Below are 25,369 nucleotides of genomic sequence, written 5' to 3' on the forward strand. Positions count from 1 at the left end.
TGTGGTGCTGGTGCTATAAGTCATCTAATAAGTGTGTGTGTGTGTGTGTGTGTGTGTGTGTGTGTGTGTGTGTGTGTGTGTGCGCACCAGTTTGAGAGGTCGGAAGACAGCTTTGTGTACTTTATTTTCTCCTTCCTCTTTTATGGGTTCCAGGGATGGAACTCGGGTCATCAGGCTTGTACAGCAAGTGCTTTTACCCTCTGAGTCATCTCGCCATCCCCCAAATATAGTTCTAAAGATATTTTTACTAACCAGTATAGTCTTCTCTTCTCTGAAAGACACTAGTATTTTATGTTTTTACTGTTAAATTGGTTTCATATTACTTTTACTGTATTGCCTCATTTCTTACCATTAAACTTTACCTTCTTACATAGAATATTTGTTTCTGAAGGTTAGGGCCATAGTTTATTATTATTTCTTTCTATTTTCTTTTCTTATGGCTCTGGGGATTGAACCCAAGGACTTGCTAATGCTAGGCAGCAAGTACTCTACCACTGATATGTTTTATATTTTGAAAAATGTTCTATCAATTTCCACTGGAGAGTAGATTGGTATTGCCTTATATAAATGAAGTCTTTGTTTTGTATCATAATATCTCACTCGTCTTGTATGGACGCAGAAATATGCTGGGGATGGATTGATCTTAAAGAGTATTATTTTTTATATGTGTTTTAACTAGTCTGTGTTATGGACTATTTTTGTTTTTCAACTTGAGATACCCAGGAAGGGGGAACCTCAGTTGAGGAATTGCCTCCCTCCACATGGCCTGTAAGTGTGTGGGGGTGGGTGGGTGGTGGGTGGGTGGGTGCATTTTCCTGATTGCTAAATTATACAGGAGGGCCTAGCCCATGGTGGGCAGGTGGTTCTGGGTTGTATAAGGAAGTAAGCTGAACAAAATCAGGAATTAAGCCAGCAAGTGATCTCATGGTCTCTGCTTCACTTCCTGCCTTGAGTTTAGTTTCCCTCCAGAATGGACTATATAACCCATAAGCCAAATACATCATTTCGTCCCCAGGTTGGTCTTTTTTTTTTTTTGGCCATGGTGTCTATCACAGAAGCAGAAACCAAATTGTTTACCTGGTATTTTTTTAATTTTTGTGAACTTTTTGAGAATCACAAACATACTGCTGCTATTTCCCTTAACACTGAATGATGAATTTCCTAAAAAGAAGGACATTCTCTTACATGATAATAATCCTCAAGTTTTTCTAGTGTGTTAGGCAGTTCTCCCAAGGATCTTCTGTAAACTTAGTTTATTTTTATATTTTCATCAAATGCATCCTACCAGTTAACTGAATCAAGGAGCTGCTGAAGGGCAGATTTCAGGGTGTTACCTGACACATTACCCTACATCTCCTGGATCATCCCACCTCTTTTCTTTATGGAGAAAGGAAATCCAGTCTTGTTTCAAACTTAGAAATATATTTTTTTCATTTAGTTGTTTTCATTTGAAAGTTTTTCTAATTCTTAATTTTTATAACACATTTGAAGAATACATGTGATCCAGCTTCTGTAATGTCTCTCAGCTATTATTCTTAACTGTTTCCTTATGATTGAATTTGGATTATTCAGTTTTGGCATAAAAGTCATAGAAATGATATACTCAGATTTATTTGTTTTTTTTCTGTTATTTTGGTTATATCAATTGATTACTTGATTATTTCCTGTTTTCTTCATTTTTACTGTTAGGAATATTTTGACACTTTGTCAGTATATTTCTTATCAGACTTCTTTTGCTAATTTTAATTTCCTTGTCTGAAGCAATCATAGGACATTTACTAATGATTTTGTAATTATGTCATTTCTTTCTGTATTTATTACATTCCACTCTAACAAAGAGCTTTCCTTTTCTTTCCTGCTCTTTTTTTGTTCATGTATTTGTTTACTTTTGTGTAGACTCAAGGGCTCTTCGTTTGCTTCACAAATTGCTACCGGTGTTTCTTTATTTAGTTGATCAGATTACTCTACTTTTGGCAAAGAGTGTCCTTGATGATGACTCTTGTGTCCTTTAAACTTGTCTTTAGGAAGCTTTGAACATTACCTTTATTTCTGGTGCAGAAAGGTATTATAGTTCTCTAGCCCCAGCCTAGAATCAGGTGTTTGCCCAAAGGGCTCTGATTACTTTTCAGTAATTGAAGTATGTATGGGGGCTGGAGAGATGGTTCAGTGGTTAAGAACACTTGCTGCTTTTCTGGAGGACTCAGAATCCCAGCTCATACATGACAGCTCACAACCATCTGTAACTTCCATTCCAGGGAATCTGATGTCTTCTGGCCTCTGTAGGCATCAGACATGCATGTGGTGCACAGACGTGTAGGATGGCAAAGCACCCATACACATTAAATTTTTTTTTAAAGGAGTCCTATGTATTCATGTATTAATTTGGGCTTTTCCTTTTCCTTTTTTTTTTTTTTTTTTTTGAGGCTGGTTCTGTAACCCAGGCTGAATTCAAACTCCTATGTAATGAGGATGGCCCTCAGATCTTGCCTTCACCTATCTCGTATGGGATTATAGGCATGCACTATCTACCATCTCCAGTTTGTATGGTACCAGGGTCTTGTGCATGCTAGCCAAACACTGCACCAACCAAGCTGTGTCTCCAACCCTAAGAGTAATATTTAAAAATGAAATCTGGCATCTGGATGGCTCACTGTTCTTGATTTATCTTGCTTCTGTATCCTGTTAGCACATGGAGCTAATAACCCTCTGTGCACACGCTTGTTTATTTGTGCATGTGTTTTTGATAAAGAGAAGCACTTATTACTATCTACTATTAATTGTAAATTAGTCATGTATATGAGTATGTTTCATACTTGCTGTGGTTAATATACATATTTTTCATCTTTTACTGTATACATCATGAAGCACCTTCAATGTTCCATAAAATATTTCTTGGTGAAATCATCTTAATGCTGCTATAATTTATGTGCCCTTATAGATATCTAATGTATTTAGTATCTTTTTTATAGTCTTTGGATTATATTATAGTAATTTCTATGTGTTACCAAACTAATTCCACTTTAAAATTCTTCTTACATATAATTTTTTGCTTCTATTTCCATTTCTATCATATGTAAAAAGTCTATTCACACAGTGACTATATGAGTAAAATATGTGTCTTCCAACTGATATTCTAGTTTATTTCCTTCAGAGCTATGTTTTCAAGTTATTTGGAGAGTTCTAAGATAATTAATCTGCACTTTTTTTTTGCAATTATGTTTATAATTGGCACCTGATAACTTAAGAGTTGCTTTTTCTGGGGTTGGGGATTTAGCTCAGTGGTAGAGCACTTGCCTAGCAAGCACAAGGTTCTGGGTTCAGTCCTCAGCTCCAAAAAAAAAAAAAGAGTTGCTTTTTCTTCATGCACTGCCAGTATAAGTCTCTATTATCCTGGCCCTTGTACCATTTATCCTTAATGGAAAGCCTAAGTCAGACCTTTTGTGCATATGCTTGGCATGGCAACATTGCTGATAATACCCTCACCACTAAGAAGCTTTGCCATTAGAGAATAGGGATTCACCTAATAGCTTAGTTAAAATCAGTCAACTGAAAATAAATGATGATGTCTAATACACATGAATTTCCATTCATTTGATTTTCTTTTGAAGATTTAAAAGTGGTTTTAAGGGGCTGGAGAGCTGGCTCAGCAGTTTAAAGCACTTGTTCCTCTTCCAGAGGACCTGAGTTCACTTCCCAGCACTGGCATTAGGCAGCTTACAATTGCCTAGATCTCTTGTTCCAGGGAATCCAATACTTCCTTCTGGCCTCCGTGGGTACCCACACATACATGACATAATGCATACAGAAACACACATAGAGACACATAAATAAAAATGAATCCTGTAAAATGTTTTTAATGCAGTAATTGTTTACATTTTTAGAAGTGATGATTGTGTCAAGTAACAAATATCCATGTTATAGAAAGCAATAGAATATATAGTGATATTCAGAATATTAATGGTATATGTAATATTCACAGATATTATACTTTTCCCATTCACAGACATGTTTATCTCTGAATTTACTTCTTCAGGAGCCTACCATATGTTTCCAAATTGTAGCTAGAGTTTTCTTGCCTTGCCCACAGCCAGGACAAATCTCTCACCCACCAGTCCCACAGCTGCTCAGACCCAACCAAGTAAACACAGAGACTTATATTGCTTACAAACTGTATGGCCGTGGCAGGCTTCTTGCTAACTGTTCTTATATCTTAAATTAATCCATTTCTATAAATCTATACCTTGCCATGTGGCTCGTGGCTTACCAGCATCTTCACATGCTGCTTGTCATGGCAGCGGCTGGCAGTGACTCTCTGACCCAGTCTTCCACTTCCCAGAATTCTCCTCTCTGTTAGTCCCGCCTATACTTCCTGCCTGCCCACTGGCAAATCAGTGTTTTATTTATACAGAACGATATCCACAGTACCAAATGATATATTTCCAATATTGTGTTTATTCCTCGGACACTAGCGTGTGTATTTAGTTCCTGTGTGACTCCCTGTAGACACTGTTAACTCTTCTTGTCTGTGACCACCCTTGCTCTTGCTGACTTTGTTGTCTCTTATCCTGTAGGGCCCCATTTACAAGACAGACACTGTATGCCTTAGATGTCATATTAGTGTCCTTACTTCTGATGGTCACCGTTGCCAGTTTTTATTTAAACCTTTGCTTTGTGAGGCTTGATGGTATTTACATTCTTACCTGACTTTTGTCTGCAGATTGATTCTGAACATTGGAAATTACTAATTCACTAGAGACATTAAGTGATTTGTGTTTAAAATTCCTTATCCACCCTTTCCTGGCTGACCCATCTAGTACTCAGTTCCTTATTTATGTGTATAAGTATGCACAGAATTAAAAAAAATAGATTTATGTGACATAACTCTTCTCTTTGGAAGGCCTGTTTGTTTTTCCTGCATTGTAAGTTCGTGTCACAACTCAAAATTTTCTACTCTTAATCTTCTTTCCCCTTTGTTAGAACTTCCTTTCCTGGTAACCATCCCTAAAATGATCATAATCTTATCTACCTTGTGAGTTCTAGCATATTTAAAACTGTCTTTAAAGCTTTACTGGATTGGCTATTCACTGTGTACTAAGTTGAAAACCAATCTTCCTAAGAATTTTACCCCATAGTCTTCCAGCATCTTCTAGCATCCAGGGCTGTTGACACTTTCTTTATCCTTGACCTTTTACTCTTCATTGTCTTTATTCATGATTTTCTAGAACCTTATCTTAATTTTTTTTCACTGAATACTCACTTAGCTCTTTACTTGAAGGCTTGGCTCTTCTATACCTTGTGACTTTTCACAATCTATTTTTTGTATTTATTTTTTTGAATGACTTTCCCTTTTTCTGTGTTATGGTTTTGATCTTAAATGCCCCCAAGGACTGTGTACTAATAGTGTGGTGCTCAGTGGATGACACTATGGAACAGTGGTAGTACTTGAGAGCTGGGGCTTCAGTGTAGGAAGTCTCTGGGGGACATGCCTTTGAGAGGTACATTTATTGTCCATAGTATACTTGCCTTTTCTTGCTCTTCTGATTCCTGGCTGCTTTGAGGTGGTCAGTGCTCAGCTGATGACCATAGTGGCCATGCCCTTTTATGATGTTTCTGCTTAGACACAGACCTAAACTCAATGGAGCTAGCTAACCTAAAGACGAAGCCTCTGAAATCATGAACCAACATGAACTTTTTTCTTCTTTAAACTTGACTTATGTATAGTCAGTTTTGAAAAACTGGTTGACACTGCTATGTTTTATGTTTCCAGAAATGAATCCCATAATGGGCCTCTTGGGTTAATTTTCCCTGACCTCTATGTCATAACTAGATTTACACTGCTTTCTGAGATATTAATTTTTTTGTGGCTATATCTCTACTATGATGTCTTCTGTTATCTTTGTTTTAAAATCTAGCTTATCTTCTTTGAAAGACTAGAAAATCAAAGAGGTTTAAAAATTATTAAATAAAGATAAGTGTAATTTGGTTAGATTATCTTTATACAATTTATATTTCATTACCTGTTCTCAGTAAATATTTATGAATTTAGGACTCTGACTGTGATAGAGAAGACAATTACATAGACACAATTTATAAAATGAATTAAATAATTTTACATGATTAGTATATTGCAAAGTAAAATTAGTCATCACTAGGAAATATAGAAATATAGAAAAATAGAAATTTTATGTTATTTCAGGGATTTTGTTTTATTGACTGAGTTTTGTTAAGTAGCTGAGTGAAGTTGGAGTTAACCTTTGAGAACTGTTTCGTTTGTGTTCCTTTGTTTTTAGTGCCAGGGGTCAAATACAGGGCTTCTTGTATGGCGGGTAAGTGCTTTATTGCTGAGCCGCACCCCCTAACCTGCCTTAACAAAACCATAGTTTTCATTTAGGTTGGTAATTCTTGCTCTGGGTAACAGGATTTGCCTTGTGATGTTTTGGTGTTCACATGTCTCTTGTCTTTATCATGTTGTGTACATTTAAGCATACTATAATTCCCTTAAAACTCTTTGTAGCAGTGACAGTTAAGGTTTACTATTTAATATTTTTGACAGATAGCTCACCCAGGATAGTTTAGTAAAGTCGTGCCTTAAAGGACAACATAGGGATGGTAGAGGCAGAGCTCTCCTAGAGCATGGATGAGGCTCTTGGTTTCATTGACAGGATAATTTGTAAATAAATGAGGAACCACATTGCTTGTAACTGACCTTGATGAGTAAGCATGGCTTCTGACCCCATTCTCTTGTTCTGTTTTACCTGCTTCTTTTAGATGTCTATATTTAAGTTGTTTATTTTTACTGACTCATTGTTTAAGTAGAAACATTTTTAAACCATTACTTGGACCACATTATTTCAGGTATTTATAATAATTGTTTTACTCTTGTGTGTAGGTTTAAAGATACTATTGTGTTTGTGCTTCAAGTGTGAAATTACTTGGATGAGAATGATCATTTCATAGAAGCATTTTAATGAATTGACCCTTTAGGAGGTAGAGTTGATCAACCTTTTGCCAGGGGCCAGTAAAGTGAAGTCCTTTCCATTCTAGTCTAAGTAGGATCTGGGACATCTTTGCCTTAGTGAGCTGCAATGGCTCTTTTTAAAGAAATGGTTTGTTAAATCAGTGCCTTTTCTCTGTCTTCTCCAAGGGCCCTTGTGTCCATGATGAGGATTCTGGCCTGTCACTGGTAGGAAAGCCTGCCCTCCAGGCCCTTTTATATCATTGCCATTTCTATGAGCATTTGACTCAGATGGTGAAACATTGTTATGTAGGAAGATATACATTTGATCTGAACTTTTCTGCTTTTACTGACACTTCAGAATGCAGTGATTTAAATGGTAAGTATAATACCTTTTTTATTATTATTATTATTTGTTTTTACAAAGTATAACTTCTTTTAAATGGTGTTGATGGGCCAGGTAGAAATTAAGTGCTTAAAAGAACACAAGTGAGAGGACTGGGGTTTGGATCTTCAACACCTAAAGACATGCACGGTGTGCAAAGTGGTCTGGAATCCCCAGAGCAAGCTGGCTAGCTAAACTGGTCAGACTGATAAGCTCGGTGTTCATGTGAGAGACCCTGCCTTAATATATAAAATGAAAAAAAGCTATTGTGGAAGACACGTGGCATCAACCTCTGACCTCCTTACTCAAGTGCACACATGTGAACATAGATACAAGCACACATACCACCTACACATGCAAAAACATGACACTGAAACATGTGTCCTTTAGAGAACATTTGAAAAATAATGAAAAGTACACAAGATAAAATTATCTCCAGTCCCCCAGAGAATATTCTTAATATGTTTTATTTCTTACCATTGTTTTCTACCATGTGATGTTTGTTTTATATGCTTTATGTGCATTTTTAGTCCCTGTTTCTCTAAACATTGCCTGAACATTATTCTGTGTTATAAATTCTTCATGGAAGCCATGTTTGGCATCTTATTAATGTTTTATAAGTTATTTTATGCCCTTCAGTAAAGTTTTATAACTTTTTTCCTCTAGTAAAATCTTAAACTCATTTGGAACATTCATTCCTTGAAACTCTACTGATTTTTTCCTCTAATCTTTTTTATGAATGAGATCTTTTGTAATTAAATTTTCTAATTTATTTGGTAAAGGTCTTAAAAATCTTTATTTTTGATATGTCATGAATTTATCAGAATTTTTGCTGAAGTATTTTTACTTCTCTTGGTAGATAATTTTGGATTTTCTAAGTATTATATATTAATACCTAAATACTAAATTAGATCTCATAAAATGAATATCCATTTAACATAAATTGCTTTTAATATTGAAATTAATATGTTTTAGAATCTTAACATAGAAAAGGTTCAATAAAAGTACAAAAGCCCTTAAATATTTGAATTTATTCACTATCTAATGAATGTGTATGTGTATGTACTTATACACAAATTTTTTATGTCTGTATGCAAAAATATAGGTATATAAAGAATAAACTGAAATCATGAAATTACATTACTTTTATTTACTTAAATGTAATTTATAAATTATAATTCACATTTTCATTCACTTTGGGGGAATTGAGAGTAGCATGTAATGAAGCTCTTGAACTTTATAAATAACTGTCACTATTAGAAAAGTAACTTATGGGGCTGGAGAGATGGCTCAGTGGTTAAGGGCACTGACTGCTCTTCCAAAGGTCCTGAGTTCAATTCCCAGCAACCACATGGTGACATGGTGGCTCGCTACCACTTTTAATGAGATCTGGTGCCCTCTTCTGGCCTGCAGGGACACATTCAGGCAGAATAAAAAAAAAAAAAAAAAGAAAAGTAACTTACTCAGTTGTTTCGATTTTATGTATCACCATTACTCCTAACATGGCTCTTGAGCCAATCTGTATTGATGTATTCTGGGTGTTTGTTAGAAATGTGCATTCATTGTTTCACTTTGCTGTAGGGTGTTAGAATTCTTAGGACAAGTGCTGTGGAGGAATTGCAACAACCACCCCTCCTTGAACACAGCAAAAAACCATTCTTCTTTGTTTATGGTTGTTTTCCTTAAGGAGTTGCACTGTTAGTTGTTGGAGAACCTGGGGAGTGTCATGTTAACTGTTCTCTGTTGTCACAGGTTTAGATGACTCATTCAAGTTTTGGAGGGCTCCCTCAGGGACATCCACTCAGGATCATGAGCCAAGCTCTCTTTCCACCTCAGAAACAATGGTAATTGAGAAAGACATAGAAATGCTTCATTTTGAGTCTCTGAATAAGTTTGAATTTGCATAGTAGTAATAAAATATTGTATGTAAGCTTAACGTTACAATTATAATCGCTGTGGTTTTTAAGAAGTGTATTCTGAGAAGACTCCTGCTCTGCATTTACTTAAAATACTCTGTTTAATGTGTTCAGCTATCCATATATACACTCTTATGCTTTCCCACATAACTATGTCATTCTGAAGTTAAGTAACTGTGATAAATAATGCTGTAAGAGACAGGATTGGAATTTTAACTAGGGATTGCCTGATTGTAGTCAGACTACATATATTATTTCAGTTGAGAGGCATCTACTCCTCTTTCTCCCACCTTTTCTGATAGAATCTAGAGTAGAATAGTCAAAAAATATTTTCATTAATAGTAGATGAGACATTTTATATAATTAAAAATCATTAGTTATCTTGAAATTTTTATTAAGGATAAGGCAGAATGAGAAAGTTTACCTGTTCAGATGATCCAATGAAGTACTGATAATTTCAAACATGTCTCTAAATACTTGTATGAGAAACTTTTCTTTAATATCTAGAACATGTGAAGTTTGTGTGTACTTGGGTCTCTTCATTCATTCATATGTGGCTTTCTTCCTAATAACTGACGCTGGTCTTCAGTTTTGTCCAAGCGTACAAAAAGCATTTCTTCTAAATTAAAAAACACATTGATTTTTCAAGCATTTGTTGTTAATGACCGTGTTGTAGAATCTATTAGGGAAGCAAAGGTTTGTTACCTTTGAATTTAGAAGTTCAAATAATAATATGTATATGTGAAAATGTAATTATGTAGACATTGATCAGATTTACCTCCTATATTGTCCCCTTTCCTTTTCCCTCTTTTTATTAGATTCAAAAGAGAGTTGTATTTTATATGGAAATTACCCTGCTCCCACTAGATGTCATACTTTCCAAGCTTAAATGTAAAGATAATAGGTATCTTTAGTTCAGCAAAAGAAATAATATGATTTTAATACCAAAGTGAGTTTTATTAATTGGTTCACAGAAAATCACAGGAAGGGCAGCATCAATACGTGCTTAAAAGTAAGTTTCCTCAAGTGGTCCAGTTTTTACAAGACTATGAAATAGCTATGCTAGTAAACCTTTAGTCACCACGACTAGATGCCTGAGAAAATCTACCACAGGTAGGAAAGCTGTACCGAGGCTAACGGTTTCAGGGATTTAGGCACATGGTTACATGACTTCATTGTTCTAGGCCTGTCTTCAGTGAGGCAGAGCATCATGCAGGGAAGCATGTGGTGGAGCAGAGATGTTCACCTCGTCGTATCTAGAGACAAAAGACAGAGAGGAGGATTGGGGTGCACTGGGGGCAAAGTCTTTAGCACAGGAGCATTGGGAGGAAATTAGACAGTGAGCCCCTAAGATCAGCCCAAAACTCTTCTTTCCTTGTTTATCAGAGCTAATCAATAAATAGTAATTTTTCTGTGTTAACTGTTTTGTGTTATTCAACTTATATTTATCATATGTTAAGAAGAACTTGGTATAGAAAGAAGAATCAAATTTATATTTTTTGGTTTATACCAACATTACAAGTTAAAGCACTAGATTTTTCTGAGAATTACTTTGGAAGAACTTAATTTACTATGATCCTTATTTAAATGGAAGTACCTTTGTGCTCATTAGCTTTGTGTTGATGTTGCAATACACTTGAAATAATCAACTTAAAAGGAATAGAGACTTGTTTTGTTTCCTAGTTTGTGAGGTTTCAATCCACAGTTGCTGTGCACGGTTGCTTTTGGCTGGTAATTGCACAATACATTACAGTGGGAATATGTGCCAGAGGAAGCCTATTTATCTCATGACAGCCTGGATACTGGGAAAGACACAGAAAGTGGTTGTGACTATGATATGCTCTTCAAGGACATGCCCAGTGATCTAAAGTTAATCCACAAGCCCCACCTCCCAAAGGTTCCCCCATCCCTTCCCAGTAGCACTGTGAACTGGCACCAAGCTTCAGTACATGGGCCTGTGGGGACTTTTGGTATCTAAACTCTAGCAATCTCTAAATTTACCAGTCCTTAACTTCTTTGTAGTTGATTGTTTCATGGTGGGCTGGCAAGATGGCTCAGAGAGTACAAGTATTTGCTGTGCCCGCTTGATGACCTGGCTTTGGTCCTTGGATCTCACTGTGGAGGGACAAACTAACTCTCAAGAGCTGTCCTCTCATCTCCATATAGGTGCCATAGCATGTGCATCCCCAACTCATATACACATATACTTTTAATACAAAATAAAATGTAAAAATATGCCAATGAGATTTTGAAGCTTTAAAAATTATTTTTATTAAGTTATTTGATCATTTCATACATGCATATAAAGCATTTTGATGCTCCCACTCCTTGCCCTCTCTTGTCTGCCTCACAGCCCAATCAGTTTCTCTTCCTGCCTAACAGTCCCTTTCATGACTTTTGGTTTAGTCTAATGATCCACTTTGACCATTTAATTAGAACTATCCATTAGAGCTTATGAGGTCACCAGTGGGCATATAACTGAAGGCAGTGGCTCCCATCTCCCTAAATCTATCAGTAGCAAACAGTTGAGTAGAGAAAGTTAGGGCTCCCCAAGTGCTGTCTTCATTCATGGCTGACTGTTGGCGCAATCCCATGTTGATCCCATGCAGGCATCTGTAGTTGCTAAGAGTTGGTGATTATAATGACTATGTCTTTCTTAGATGGTATCATTTTGCAGCCCCTCTTCCTATCTTCTAACTTACATTTTATCTACTAAGACATTTATGCCATCTCCACTGTAAGTTATTTTTAATATATAGCCCTATGCACATCATTTGTGTTTTCAAAAGATTAATATTTTATTAGGGCTTTGTAGAGCCAGTTTCACTTTATTATCATTATAATTTCATTTTTGGAGACAGTAGATTCCAAGCTACAGTATTAGAATTACTATTATTGTTTAATTCATTCTAACTTCATAATTATACTAATTGTTTTTCTTACCATAGCTAATGTGATGTGTATCTGTGTCCCAAAGAAACAATTCTGAAGAATTTATTTACTGGTCACTGCTGCTGTATGCAAAGGCAATTGCACTTAGATCACCTGATACTTTCTCTAATGTCTAGAATTGACTAGCATTATCTAGAATGTAGAATTATGAATTGAGAAACAAGATGAGGGAATGTCTGTCTTGCTGATGGGCTTATCTGGCTGTTTATATCTGTATTTGTCCATCTCTCAGAATTGAGAAAAGTTAAGATCTACTTGTTGATTGGCTTTTCCATTTTGTCTTTTCTAAGCAGAGGACCCTCTTTGATTTGGATCCTGAGTACTGGGCTTGTCCACTCTATGCTGCTAGGGCCACTTTTGGGATTTAGTGATGTTCTCTAATGAACAGTAGTTCAGTCTTTTTATTTTTATTTTTATTTGTTGCAAGCTTTGTAAGGGTTGGGGCCTGTATATTGTCTACAGTGCTGGTAGATAAGCAGTGTCATGGGTTCACTGAGGAATTGCCCTAGTAAATACTTCCTAATTGTAGTTTCCATCCAACTAGGTCAGTGATACGGCATACCTTTTCTCCTGGAACCATTTCTTTTTTCTCAAAAAGTTCAAAAAAGAGACATTTATACACAATATACCCCAAATACAATGTAGCTTTATGACCAAGATTTGTTTTATTATTGCTTTAAATTTGTTTTGTCTTTTGTCAGAATAAAAGATGCAGAAAATGTGTTTCTTTTTCTTTAGATTTTTCCTTATATGGAACACAAATTTAAATAAGACTGATTTTTAGTTTATTTAAATATTTGAAAAGTTAAATTTATGAGTCATCATTGTATTTGGAGTAATAAAAATACTGAACAATTCTTGTTGACACTTTGTTGCAAAAGAAGAAATGAGGAATAGTGTGAGACCCTGGCAACCAAACCAGTAGAAGCCATGCAAATGCAGCGGCAACAACTCTGTTGTTGACCACAATGTTTTACTCTCCTTTGAAGCTGGATGCCATTGATGAGTTACATAGTCAAAACGCAGTGAGGTTATACTGTAAGAATGATTAAATAATTATTTTGTATATAAAATGGCCATTTTCAGGACTGCTTCCTTTCTTCCGACACGTCTGTACACATATGAACGTGGCTGAGAAACTCAGAGATGTTCAGTGCTTAAAAGAGTTGAAACTGTCTAAGACTGTAAAGCTTAGGTTGGAAAATAATAGACTATTGTTTGTTATATACTAAAACATTCAGAATGTGATGTTAAAGGCTGAAATTTGATTACCAAAGACAGGTTAGTCAAAGCTGAGTCAGCTTTTGGGTGTGAAGGAGTAAGATATGCCTTTACAGAGATAAAGATGTGAAGACATTTTATTCAGCATAGTGAAATGACTTATAATATTACAACTGATACCAGGGAAATACCACTGACAGTTGTTTGGGAATTAATATTTGTTCTACACACAGACTAGTATATGTAGGGATGGATCAAGAGACTTCTTAGAGAAATATTTCTGCCTAAATATCTCTGATGGCGTCTATATGACTTCAGTGGCATGGACTTTAGTAAAAAGGGATAAAACAAATAATATCCTTGTTTTAAATGAATTTCAAGTATTTATAGGCCTTGCAAGAATTAAGTCTGTTTTTGCAGTTAGGAAAATACAAATGGAGTGCATTTCTTAAGCATTGTTAACATAGGCCACAGATATGTCTATGTATGTGTGTTTGGTTTTGGGAGCATAGAAATTAATATTTACTAGTAAAACTTAAATCTTGATAGTGAATTCTAAGAACTGCTTTCTGATGTGATAATTTTCATTGTGTAGAATTTGAATGTGATAGCTGTAGGAATAGAATATTCATTCTATTCTATTCATTCTATAAGACATATGCATAATGTCATATTTTGTGAAGAACAATATTTTGTATTTCTCTTTATTTTGTTTTCATTTAACAGTATTTTCAAGCTAAGTTACTACAGATTTATAGTCAATACTGTCAAGTGCTAATACTTAAGTAAATGGACAGTCAATTTGGAATTAAAGAAAAGCCTCTGATTGCTGCTTCCCATGTTTGCCATGTTTGGGTACTCATGTTATATGCAAATAGATGAAGATATTTAGTCTACGTTATGTGGCAATGATGCCCTTTGACATCAAAAGTCAAGTATAGGCTCCAAATGTAGACGAATTTCTAAACTCTCTTATTCAATAAAAAAACACAGAACCAGATATGGGATGAAAACCTGAGAGATCAGGGAATTAGGGAAAGCCACAGCTAACCTCACCTCACAACTCCACAGCTTCCAAAGAGTGAGTTACTTCCTGTCTACCCACTCCTATATGCCTTGCTATTCTGCCATTTGATTTGCTTTCTCTGTCCAGCTACATCACTTCCTCTTCCTTCCCAGCTCTGTCACTTCCTGTCTGTTTGTACAGACCTCTAGACCTCCATGGTTAATAAGTGTTGGAATTTAAGGCATGTACCACCACGCCTGGCTCTGTTGCCAGTGTGGCCTTGAAGTCACAGAGATCCAGACAGATCCCTGCCTGCCAAGTGATAGGATTAAAGGTTTCTGCTACCATTGCCTGACTTCTATATATAGTGGCTGGCTTTTTCCTCTGATTCTCAGGTAAATTTTATTGGGAGACACAGTATATTGGAGGACACAATACATCACCACACTCCAGGGTCATGAGGCTAATTGAGGACAGAGTAGGGTAAGCACCCAGAAATGTACACTCTTCAGTTACCTGTCATACAGTGTGAGGGTCACAACTCAGGCATACTGCTAGTCTCTGTTTGTGAGTGGTCTTCATTCTAGTTAGAGATGCATAGATCTTCTGTCATCCCAGTTCATTCTTTAAGTGATATTTTCTGAGCTTTCTGTTTTTTGTATTATACACAATCCAGTTGGAGTGATTTAGACTTCTTGGTATAATTTATGAAAATTGCTGATAACAAACCAGGAAGCTTTTCTGCTCCTGGGCATAAGGGTCTCATTTATAAAAAGGAACATATAAACTCTATTCTCACTGGAACTTTTTACACCTTATATTTTGTCATTTTTTAAAAATGTGGCTAGGTATATATCCTGTTTAGTATGCTAAATCAATTTAAGCATTAGTAATGATTTTCATGGAAGAACAATGATGAAATGCATTATATAGTTGCTTTGACAAATAAAATACTCAGGTTCTCTTTGTCTTGCTGAGGATTAAACCAGGGCATTGGACATGCAAACCAGGTGCTCTGTCACTGACCAGCCTTCAAATATCCAAGTTCTTTGTTCATTTCTAACAATTAAAGTGTCCGTTGAAGTCTTTTGTCTTTACTAAGTACAGTGCAAGAGAAAATAGTTTTTGAACATGGATTCATCTTTCTTATATGATACATTGTTTTTATACTTAGTTGTTTCTTTGATGTAGCAAATGACTGCCATTTTTTTCCCATTTAAAAGGATGCTCTTAATTTTGGCTGCTTATGCTAAAGCATAATTTAGAGACTTTTATTATCAGATATGTACAAAAATATTGTAAGAAAAGAATCGTTATTTTTAGTTCTTACAAATAAAATTTCAGATCTTTTGTTTGTTTTCTCTAACTTAGTTAAGGTGAAATTCGTAGATTTAACATGTACTGTGATTATTTGATATGTGTATACATTATAAAAATATTAGTACAGTCACGTTGATTAAGACATTGTTTACCTCACCACTACTCAGTATATGTGTGGGGGTGTATATTGTTAGCAAGTTATCAAATGTGTACAAAAACTTTGTAAGAAAAGTACATTATTATTAACTATAGTCATCACTCTGCATATTGGATCCTCAGAATTTATTCATTTTATATCTGAAAATATGTATACTTTCATCACCATCTTTTTATTTCTTCTCCCTAGACTCTTACAACACTAAGTTGAGTCAGTTTTAGAATGGTGGCATTAAGTAACATAATCTGTTTGCTATGCCTTTATTGGCTTCTGTAACTTCAGCCAGGTGATAGGGTGAAAATTGTACATATCAACTCAAAGAAGACTCAGCTTGTTTTACCAAGGAACACCAGTTATCAATTGAGAATCTCAGGGTATATCACAAAAGATGTGAAAATCCAAGAAAAGCCTACTAGGTGCATCCAAACTTTTGACATTGTGACATGATGTCATCCACAGAATTCAGGCTCAAGAACTATGTAATCAAGCTACAGGAACATTTTCTTTGTTCTTTTAATATAATAATATTTTAAGAAAATTGACAATTTTGTGTTGTCCTTCATTCGTAACTATTCTGGAATGCATGCAGGCCATGGACTAGACTTACCTTGTTGTAGTTTTGCATTGAGGCTGTTTTAATGAACCAAGGAAATTATGGATGAATTAAGTGGTTTACTGTTGGAATAGGATACACCTATGCCTCCCGCTTAGATTTCTTACTTAAAGTGGTAAGGAGTGAGAATGAGGATTATACTAGGAAGAAGGAAGGAATGCCTAAGCATGATGTTTACTCTAAGTAAGCCATCTTCCACCACCTCTTATTGGGGCTGGACAGAAGTCCTAATCTAGCTGAGGGTTTCACATGGATTCATGAAAGTCTGGAAACAGAAGCATAATCTCTCAAACAAAGGCAGCTAGTTCCCTCCCTCTACAGATCTACATGAGGTTTTCCTCTGATTGGAAAGAGTTTATACTGTCAATTGTAGACTTAGATTCTTGGTTATGGCCTTAACTAGTAGCAAATCCCTTGTCTTGAGGAACAGGACTAGAATAGTTCTTTTCTGTGTGAATCAGCAGCATGCAACAGCTAAAATACTTAGATGCCAAAACACTTACTACTTGGATTTGAACAGATTTTTATATCAATATAGATTATTAAATATAATTAAATATTTCATGTATGTGTTTTACCATTTTTCATGGAAGTGGAGCAGCTCATCTTAATGTATTTTTGGTTTTGCTTATTAAAAGAAGAGCTTACTAATATGTTAAATTGAAAAAAATATATAGAGAGAACAGTGAAAATGTAGATTACCCATAGTCAATTTTTGAAACATAGTAAGTACCATGCAAAGAAGCCCTTTGATTTCCTCAGTCACATGAGGGAAGTTCTAATTTAACTCATAGATTCTTTCCACAAGCATCTTTCTTAAGCTTGGGTTTCCCTTCTCTTCCCAACGGAGCTAGTAACAGGAGACAGATATATTTATTATTCAACTCATACCTAGGTTGTGGTATTAGTCATGGTGTTTGATTGCTTTTTCTTAGAACTATAAAATTTCTCTTGATTGCTTTGACAAGAATATTTTTATATGCCTGTCAATTGTCATCTGAACAAATATATTTGTAAAATAAGCAAGTATTAGGCTATTTTCCTATTATCTGAATTTAATACAAAATAAGGGATTTAGTGCTTATCTATGAGTGATTTTAGATGAAACAGTCATTCAAATGGCTTTTTATGCTTAAGCTCTGTGATTAAGCCTTCAGGATTTTCTCATTTACCAGTATCAGAACCATTACATTTACCTAAGATGAAAGCTAATGTCTTCTATTGAATGGGAGAATTTATTTTATTTTATTAACATTTTTTCTTTTACCTACCAACCGCAGTTCCTCACCCCCAACCCCCCCCCATCTACCCCCCTTCACATCCACTCTTCCTCCATCTCCATTCAGAAAGGAGCATGAACAAAGCGTGGCATACCAAGTTGAGGCAGGACCTATCTCCCCTGCATCAATGCTGGTCAAGGTAATTCAGCATGGGAAACAGGTTCCCAAAAGCCAGCTAAGTGCCAGGGACAGGTCCTGATCTCACTGCTAGGATCCTTGCAAACAGACCAGGCTTCATAACTCACACACATGTAGATGGCCTAGGTCGGTCCCATGCATGCTCCCTAACAGTTGGTCCAGAGTCCATGAGCTCCCTGAGCTTGGTCAGCTGTCTCTGTGGGTCCCCCTTCATGACCTTGACCCCCCGTCTTGTACACCCCTCCTCCCTTTCTTCAACAGGACTCCAGGAGGTCAACCTAGTGCTTGGCATGGATCTCTGCATCTGCTGCCATCAGATACTGGATTAAGGCTCTCTGATGACAGTTAGGGTAGTCAACAAATCTGATTACAGTAGATGGCCAGTTCAGGCACACTCTCCACTATTGTTAGGAGTCTTAGCTGGGATCATCCTTATGGATTCCTAGGTGTTTCCCTGGCACCAGGTTTCTCCCTAACCCCAAAATGGCCCCCTTTATCAAAATATCTTTCCTTACTCTTCCCTTCTGTCCCTTCCCCAACCCACCTCCCACACCCAGCCTGCCCTACCTGCTCTGTCAAGTTCTCATCATCCCTGTGAAAGTCTCCAACCCTGCCCCCAGTTTACTCAGGAGATCTCTTCCATTTTCCCTTCCCAGGGAAGTCCATGCATACCCCTTTGGGCCCTCGTTGTTATCTAGCCTCCCTGGGGCTGTGATTGTAGGTTGGTTATCCTATACTTTACTCCTAATAGCCACTTCTGAATGAGTACATACCAGGTTTGTCTTTCTGGGTCTGCGTTAGCTCACTCAGAATGATTTTTTTCTAGTTTCATCCATTTGCCTGCAATACTCCATTGTATAAATGTACCACATACATTTGCCTATAATACTCCATTTTGTGAATGTACCACATTTTCCTTATCCATTCTTCTGTTGAGGGGCATCTAGGTTGTTTCCAGATTCTGGCTATTACAAATAATGCTGCTATGAATATAGTTGAGCAAGTGTCCTTGTGGTATGATTGAGCATCCTTTGGGTATATGCCCAAGATTGGTATAGCTGGGTCCTGAGCTAGACTGACTCCCAATTTTCTGAGAAACAGCCATATTGATTTGTAAAGTGGCTGTGCAAGTTTGTACTCCCACCAACAGTGAAGGAGTGTTCCCCTTGCTCCACATCCTGTCCAACATAAGCTGTCATCAGTGTTTTTGATCTTAGCCATTCTGACAGGTATAAGATGATATGTCATAGTCCTTTTGATTTGCATTTCCCTGATGACTAAGGATGTTGAACAAGTGTATTTTGGCCATTTGGGATTCTTCTGTTGAGAATTCTCTGTTTAGATCTGTACCCCATTTTAAAATTGGATTATTTGGTATTTTGATGTTTAGTTTCTTGAGTTCTTTATATATTTTGGAGATTAGCCCTCTGTCAGATGTGGGGGTGGGGAAGATATTTGCCCATTCTCTAGGCTGCTATTTTGTCTTATTGACAATGTCCTTTGCCTTACAGAAGCTTTTCAGTTTTCGGAGGTTCCATTTATTTATTGTCAATCTCAGTGTCTGTTCTACCAGTATTATATTTAGGAAATGGTCTCCTGTGCCAGTGTGTTCAAGGCTACTTCCTACTTTCTCTTCTGTCAGGTTCAGTGTAACTGTATTTATGTTGAGGTCTGCTGTGGAATGTCGTTCTGTATGTATTGCACTGATTGGTTTATAAATAAAGCTATATTGGTCTATGGCAAGGCAGCTTAGAGGCAGGCAGATGCAAGCAGATAGACAGGAAGTAGAAAGGAGATAGAGTGAGATGCCAGCCTGCTGCCCAAGAAACAACGTGCCAGCAGACCGGTAAGCTGTGGAACATGTGGTAAAACATAGATTGTTAGAAATGGGTTAATTTAAGATATAAGAGCTAGCTAGCAAGAGGCCTGCCATAGACTTGTATCCTGCCACATTACTGAAGGTATTTATCAGCTGTAGTAATTCCCTGGTAGAATTTTGGGGATCACTTATGTATACTCTCATATCATCTGCAAATAGCAAAAGTTTGACTTCTTCCTTTCCAATTTGTATCTCCTTTTGTTGTCTTATTGCTCTAGCTAGAACTTTGAGTACTATATTGAATAGATATGGGGAGAGTGGACAGCCTTGTCTTGTTCCTGATTTTGGTGGACTTGCTTTGAGTTTCCCTCCATTTAGTTTGATGTTGGCTGTTTGCTTGCTGTAAATTACCCTTATTATGTTTAGGTATGTTCCCTGTATTCCTGATCTCTCCAAGACCTTTATCATGAAGGGGTGTTGGATTTTGTCAAAGACTTTTTCAGCATCTAATGAGATGATCATGTTTTTTTTTTTTTTTCAGTTTGTTTATATGGTGGATTTCATTGACAGATTTTTATGTGTCCTGCATCTCTGGGATGAAGCCTACTTGATCATGGTGGATGATTTTTTTGATGTTTTCTTAGATTTGGTTTGCCAATATTTTATTGAGAATTTTTGCATCAATGTTCATGAGGGAGATTGGTCTGTAATTCTCTTTCTTAGTTGTGTCTGTATGGGGTTTGGGTATCAGGGTAACTGTAGCCTCATAAAAAGAATTTGACAATGTTCCTTTTGTTTCTATTGTGTGGAACAATTTGAGGAATATTGGTATTAGCTCTTCATTGAAATTCTGGTAGAATTCTGTGCTGCATCCACCTGGCCCTGGGCTTTTTTTTGGTTTTGGGGAAGACTTTTAATGACTGTTTCTATTTCCTTAGGGGTTATAGGTCTATTTAAAATGGTTTTTTTGGTATTGATTTAATTTTTGTGTGTGGTACATATCAAGAAAATTATCCATTTCTTTTAGATTTTCCAACTTTGTGGAGTATAGGTTTTTGAAGTATGAACTGATGATTCTCTGGATTTTTTCAGTGTGTGTTCTTATGTCTCAAAAGGTAGATTTTTAAGTATATGTAGACTTCATTTCTATGAATTTCTTCGAGTGCATATTGGCGTTACTACCAGAAACTACAAATGAAAATAATCTTAGTATTTGCTTTCATGTATCACTGTAAATCAAAGGTACAATAAGCTAGGAATAAGCACAGGGTGTATATAGATGTGACCTGGTGGTCTCTATGTTATAAGTAATGCTTATTTATGAGTTCTGTGGATGTCCCATGTCATGTGTACACACTGACAAGGGCGCTCTCCAGGTATGCCCCCTTTGTGCCCTTTCACAGAGAAAAAGATTGATGACAAAAAAAAAAAAAAAAAGGTATCTTCCCTCCCGAGAGAGGTATTTTTCACATAAGAAGTACCAAACACAGTAGGCTGAGTGCATCCAATTTTAGAAGGCCACAGCCTCCTCTATAAACCTCTAGGTAAATTTGTGTTTGTTTTCTACAGCATTTCTATTAGGTGCAGTGTTTTTAATAATGTTCTGTTCTGAAACTCAGTGTCAGCATTTTGCCAAGCTTTTTTTTAAAGTTCTGATATGAGGTAAGATAGAGAAAAATCTTTTAATACTTTGCTGATTTTTTTTAAATTCTAAATCTGCAAGGTTTTCTGACACTTTATTTTATGTCTGTGGATTATTTATTTATTTACTTATTTGTCTTGTGTGTACGTCTGTTCACCAATGTGTGCCTGGTATCTGGGGGGGGGGGTAGAATAGGGCATCAAGTCTCCTGGGAATGGAGTTATATGTGGTCATGAACAGCAGTGTGGGTGCTGGGGATTGGAGCTGTGTCCTCTGGAAGAACAGCACGGGCTTTTAAATTCTGAGTCATCCTGTCTCTTCAGCATTTACACTGATTTTTATAGGCGTCATTAAACTTAAGTATGCAATTTGAAACATCAAAAACAAACAATTTATAATAAATAAAATAGGGCTAGAGAAATGGCCCAGCAGTTAATAGCTCTTGTTGCCCTTGCAGAGGATTTGGGTTCAGTTTACTCCATTTGTGGGGGATCCAATGCCTTCTTTCCTTCATGCTCACCAGACACATAGATGATAAATATATGTACATGGAGGCAAAACGCTCATGTACATAACAAATCTGTAGTAAAGAAATGTGAGAATCTCAAAAACAATGCATTTTAGGTAGCAAAGTATATATCTTAAGCCTTTCAACATTTAGGCAGCAAGAGCCATAAGTTGCTTATATCAGAAACTTAAAATCTTAATTGGGCTTCAGATTAAAACTTGACTTTTTTGAGTTACTGAATTATTGACATTGTAACAGTTCCTATTAGGGGGTCATAGAAAATGCCCTTATCAGAAAACTAGCTATAACTCAGGATTGCAATTGTTTTGTAGTTATGTTAGCTGATAAAATTCATTCTAAACTTGCTTTCTTAAGCAAATGTTGTGTAGCTACTGTTTGTTTCATTTTCTATGCTTCCACATTAATGAGAAAAGTACCCTACCTGCTTCACAGGTGGCAACCTCAGTGAGAAGTACTGAGACTCAGCCTCTGCTGCCATCAACATTCGCTCCTGAAACAGCACTTGACCAGTTTGTGACTCAAGGTATTCTTCTTTTGTGTGTGAGGTTTTTAATCTTATTTTATTTCTTTAGTTTTTTTTTTTCTTCTTCATGTGTGCGCACGTGTGTGTGTGTGTGTGTGTGTGTGTGTGTGTGTGTGTGTGTGTGTGTGTGTGTGTGTGTGTAGGCCAGAGGTTAATGTTAGGAATCTTTCTCAGTCATTCTCCTCTTAATTTTTGAACAGCACGGAAAATTTAATATTTGTAAACTAAAGAGGTTTTCAAACCGAAGTTCCTTTGAACTTGTAGTTTATCATTTTGTGAGGGTGAAGCTGTGTGACCCACATTTATTTCCTCATGAATTTTCCATAGGAAGCCTGTAAGCTCCCCTAACTTGGACAGATGTTGTTCTCTTGTGTGTCCTACACTTGCTGCACATTTCCTTTGTACCATGTCCACTTGAGCTCCATGGTTAAGATTTTTGAGCATTTTTTATTTTTCCCTTTAAAGAGCTTTGAGCACAATTTCCTCCCTTTCTTTGGAGATAGCTCAACACTGCTCTCTATCATCAGGGAATCATCCATGCAGAGTGTTTCTCTGAATGCCCCACAATGCCAAAAAGGCCTTTTTGCTTTTATTTTCTTCATTAGTTCTTTGAGAATTTTGCGCTTTGTATGTGTTTTGAGCATATTCACCCCTATTCTCTCCACTCTCTCCAGATATACCCCATCTTTTCTATCCCCCAAACTGTGTTTTTTAAGGGGATATTTTTGGGATAGGATCTCACAGTATAGCCCTGGCTATCTTCCTTTGTAAACCATGTTGGCTTTGAACTCACAGAGATCTAGCTGCCTACCTCTGCTTCCCAAGTGTTGGGATTAAAGGCATTCACCACCATGAAACCTTTCAAGACAAAACATGCTTTCCAAATATTTTTGGATTTGTTTTCTCCCACTGGGTCATGGTCAGTTTGACAGTGGCTACCATCTTAGAGAGAACTGTCTCTCTACCAGCAGCTAACATTTGCTCCAAGGCTGGGGGTGGGATTGTGTGCCCAAGTCCCCTCCCCATCATGTGTTCTGAGACACAGTAATCTGAATCTGGAGCTCACTGGCTGGCCAGTGATCTGCCTGTCTCTGACCTCACAGGACTGGGATTGCAGATGTTTGCTGCCATACCCAGCTTTTTCATGGATCATCTGAATTCAAGTCTCCGTGGTGCTTGGCAAGCACTTTACCCATTGATTGGTTCATCTCCCGAGTTCACTCAAGTTACTGTTTTCTTTTAGAAAGATATTCTACTTTAATAAAAGATAGAAAGAGAGGTGGGTAGGGAAGGGGGAAAGGAAAAGAGAAAATACAGACAATTTTTAAACTAAATACCTGGAGAATAAATTACTAATTAAACAGATCACAGACATATTAGGATAATCTAGAATAAATACACAGAATGTTTTGTTGACTTACTGTGAAGTAGTAATTGAGAATTTGGCTATCAAAAAGTCTGAGAGGCTGGAGATGCGGCTCAGCAGTCAAGAATGCTACTGCTCTTGCAGAAGGACAAAGTTAGGTTCCCAACTCCTATGTTGAGCTGCTTATTGCTACCTGCAACTCCAGCTTCAGGGGAACCCACAGGGTGCCTGCACTCAAGTGGACCCTCACTTTTGCATACTTAAAAAAATAAATCATTTAAAGAAACAGTTCATTGTTTAGGGAAGTGTTTAGAAAAAAATTCTAATTGCTGTATGGCTCTTTATTAGTTGAGCAATATTTAGTGTTTGAGTCAATAAGCATTGCATATTCATTCCATTTTTTTCTTTTAAATTCTCGTTTTGGAAAAGCTTAATGATAGGTGACCTGAAAATGAAGAGACTGCAGTTGAGATGCAATCTTTAAGGCTGTGCCATCATTTGAAACAAGATCTATGGGTCTTTATGTTCTAGAAATTCACATGAGCAATGTGCACTATATTTTGATTTATTTTCTTGAAGCTGAGTACAAAACCCAGGGCTATGTTCACGCTAGGCATAAGCTAAATCCTCAACCTCCTGTAATGTATTTTTACAAATGCCAGTATGTTTCACTCTTTGTATTTGGATCACAACCAACTCTGCGTTAAGTTGTATTTATAATGAAGTTTGCAATGCATCTTTTAATTATAGAGAGTATGTTGGTCTTATTTGATAGCATTAAATTTTTGATCCAAAAGAAATAATACTTTCTGAAAAGGAGTTAAATGTGAATACTGATGTATAGAAAATGTTCTTGGGAAAAAGTTTGCTTCATTGAATTTCCATTGCAATATTTGTTCCAATAATTTCATAAACAGGGTTCCACCTTGGTTTCTAGTAATTTGTGTTAGTAAATAAAATGTTTAATAATAGAAAATACTTAACTGAATATCTACCTTGTATGCTTACAAATCTTTAAACAATTAATGATAAATAGTAAAGTATTCACTAAGATAGAATGGCAAATAATACATAGAAATTGATAGATTTTGTATGTGCTTATAAACAGTTAGTGAATACAGTGTAGACAAGACCAACTGTAGTGCAACAAAGGAGTAAAGCTGCAGGAGCAGACCATAAGAAACATACAAAATATATTCAGGGTTTTTTTTTGCATTTTTAATTAGTGTGTGTGTGTGTGTGTGTGTGTGTGTGTGTGTGTGTGTGTCTACAAATACCACACTGTGCAGTGGAGGTCAGAGGATAACTTTCAGGGTAGGGTCTTTTCTTCCACCTTGTGAATCCCAGGGATTGAGCTCTGGTTCCTGGGTTTGGCAGCAGCTGTCTTTACCTGCTGAGCCATCTCATCTCAAAAGCCCCTGCAGCAGTTGTAGAAGAAAAAACTAAAATATTCTCCAAACCCATGAAAATAGATGTGAACAAATATAAAAAACATCCACTATTTTTAGATAGGATACCTTGACATCAAAAAGATATCAGGTGTTAAT

At 36.5% G+C, this 25,369-nt stretch overlaps 1 protein-coding gene across 5 annotated transcripts in view; it reads left to right on the forward strand.

Moving 5' to 3' along the window:
- The window catches only part of Rttn (rotatin), a 182,290-nt gene that overhangs the window by 96,476 nt on the left and 60,445 nt on the right, over positions 1 to 25,369 (forward strand). For all 5 annotated transcript variants that reach the window (XR_008219327.1, XR_008219328.1, XM_052742734.1 and 2 more), the window contains 3 exons: positions 7,145 to 7,334; positions 9,093 to 9,184; positions 22,366 to 22,456. Coding sequence is in view for 3 of the 5 variants with exons in the window: in XM_052742734.1 (XP_052598694.1) it covers positions 7,145 to 7,334; positions 9,093 to 9,184; positions 22,366 to 22,456 (373 nt within the window). In the remaining 2 variants the exon portion in view is untranslated. The remainder of the gene's footprint in view (positions 1 to 7,144; positions 7,335 to 9,092; positions 9,185 to 22,365; positions 22,457 to 25,369) is intronic.

This window comes from Peromyscus californicus, unplaced genomic scaffold, assembly GCF_007827085.1.
Source record: "Peromyscus californicus insignis strain IS unplaced genomic scaffold, ASM782708v3 Scaffold_17__1_contigs__length_78620276, whole genome shotgun sequence".
NCBI classification, from domain to species: domain Eukaryota; kingdom Metazoa; phylum Chordata; class Mammalia; order Rodentia; family Cricetidae; genus Peromyscus; species Peromyscus californicus.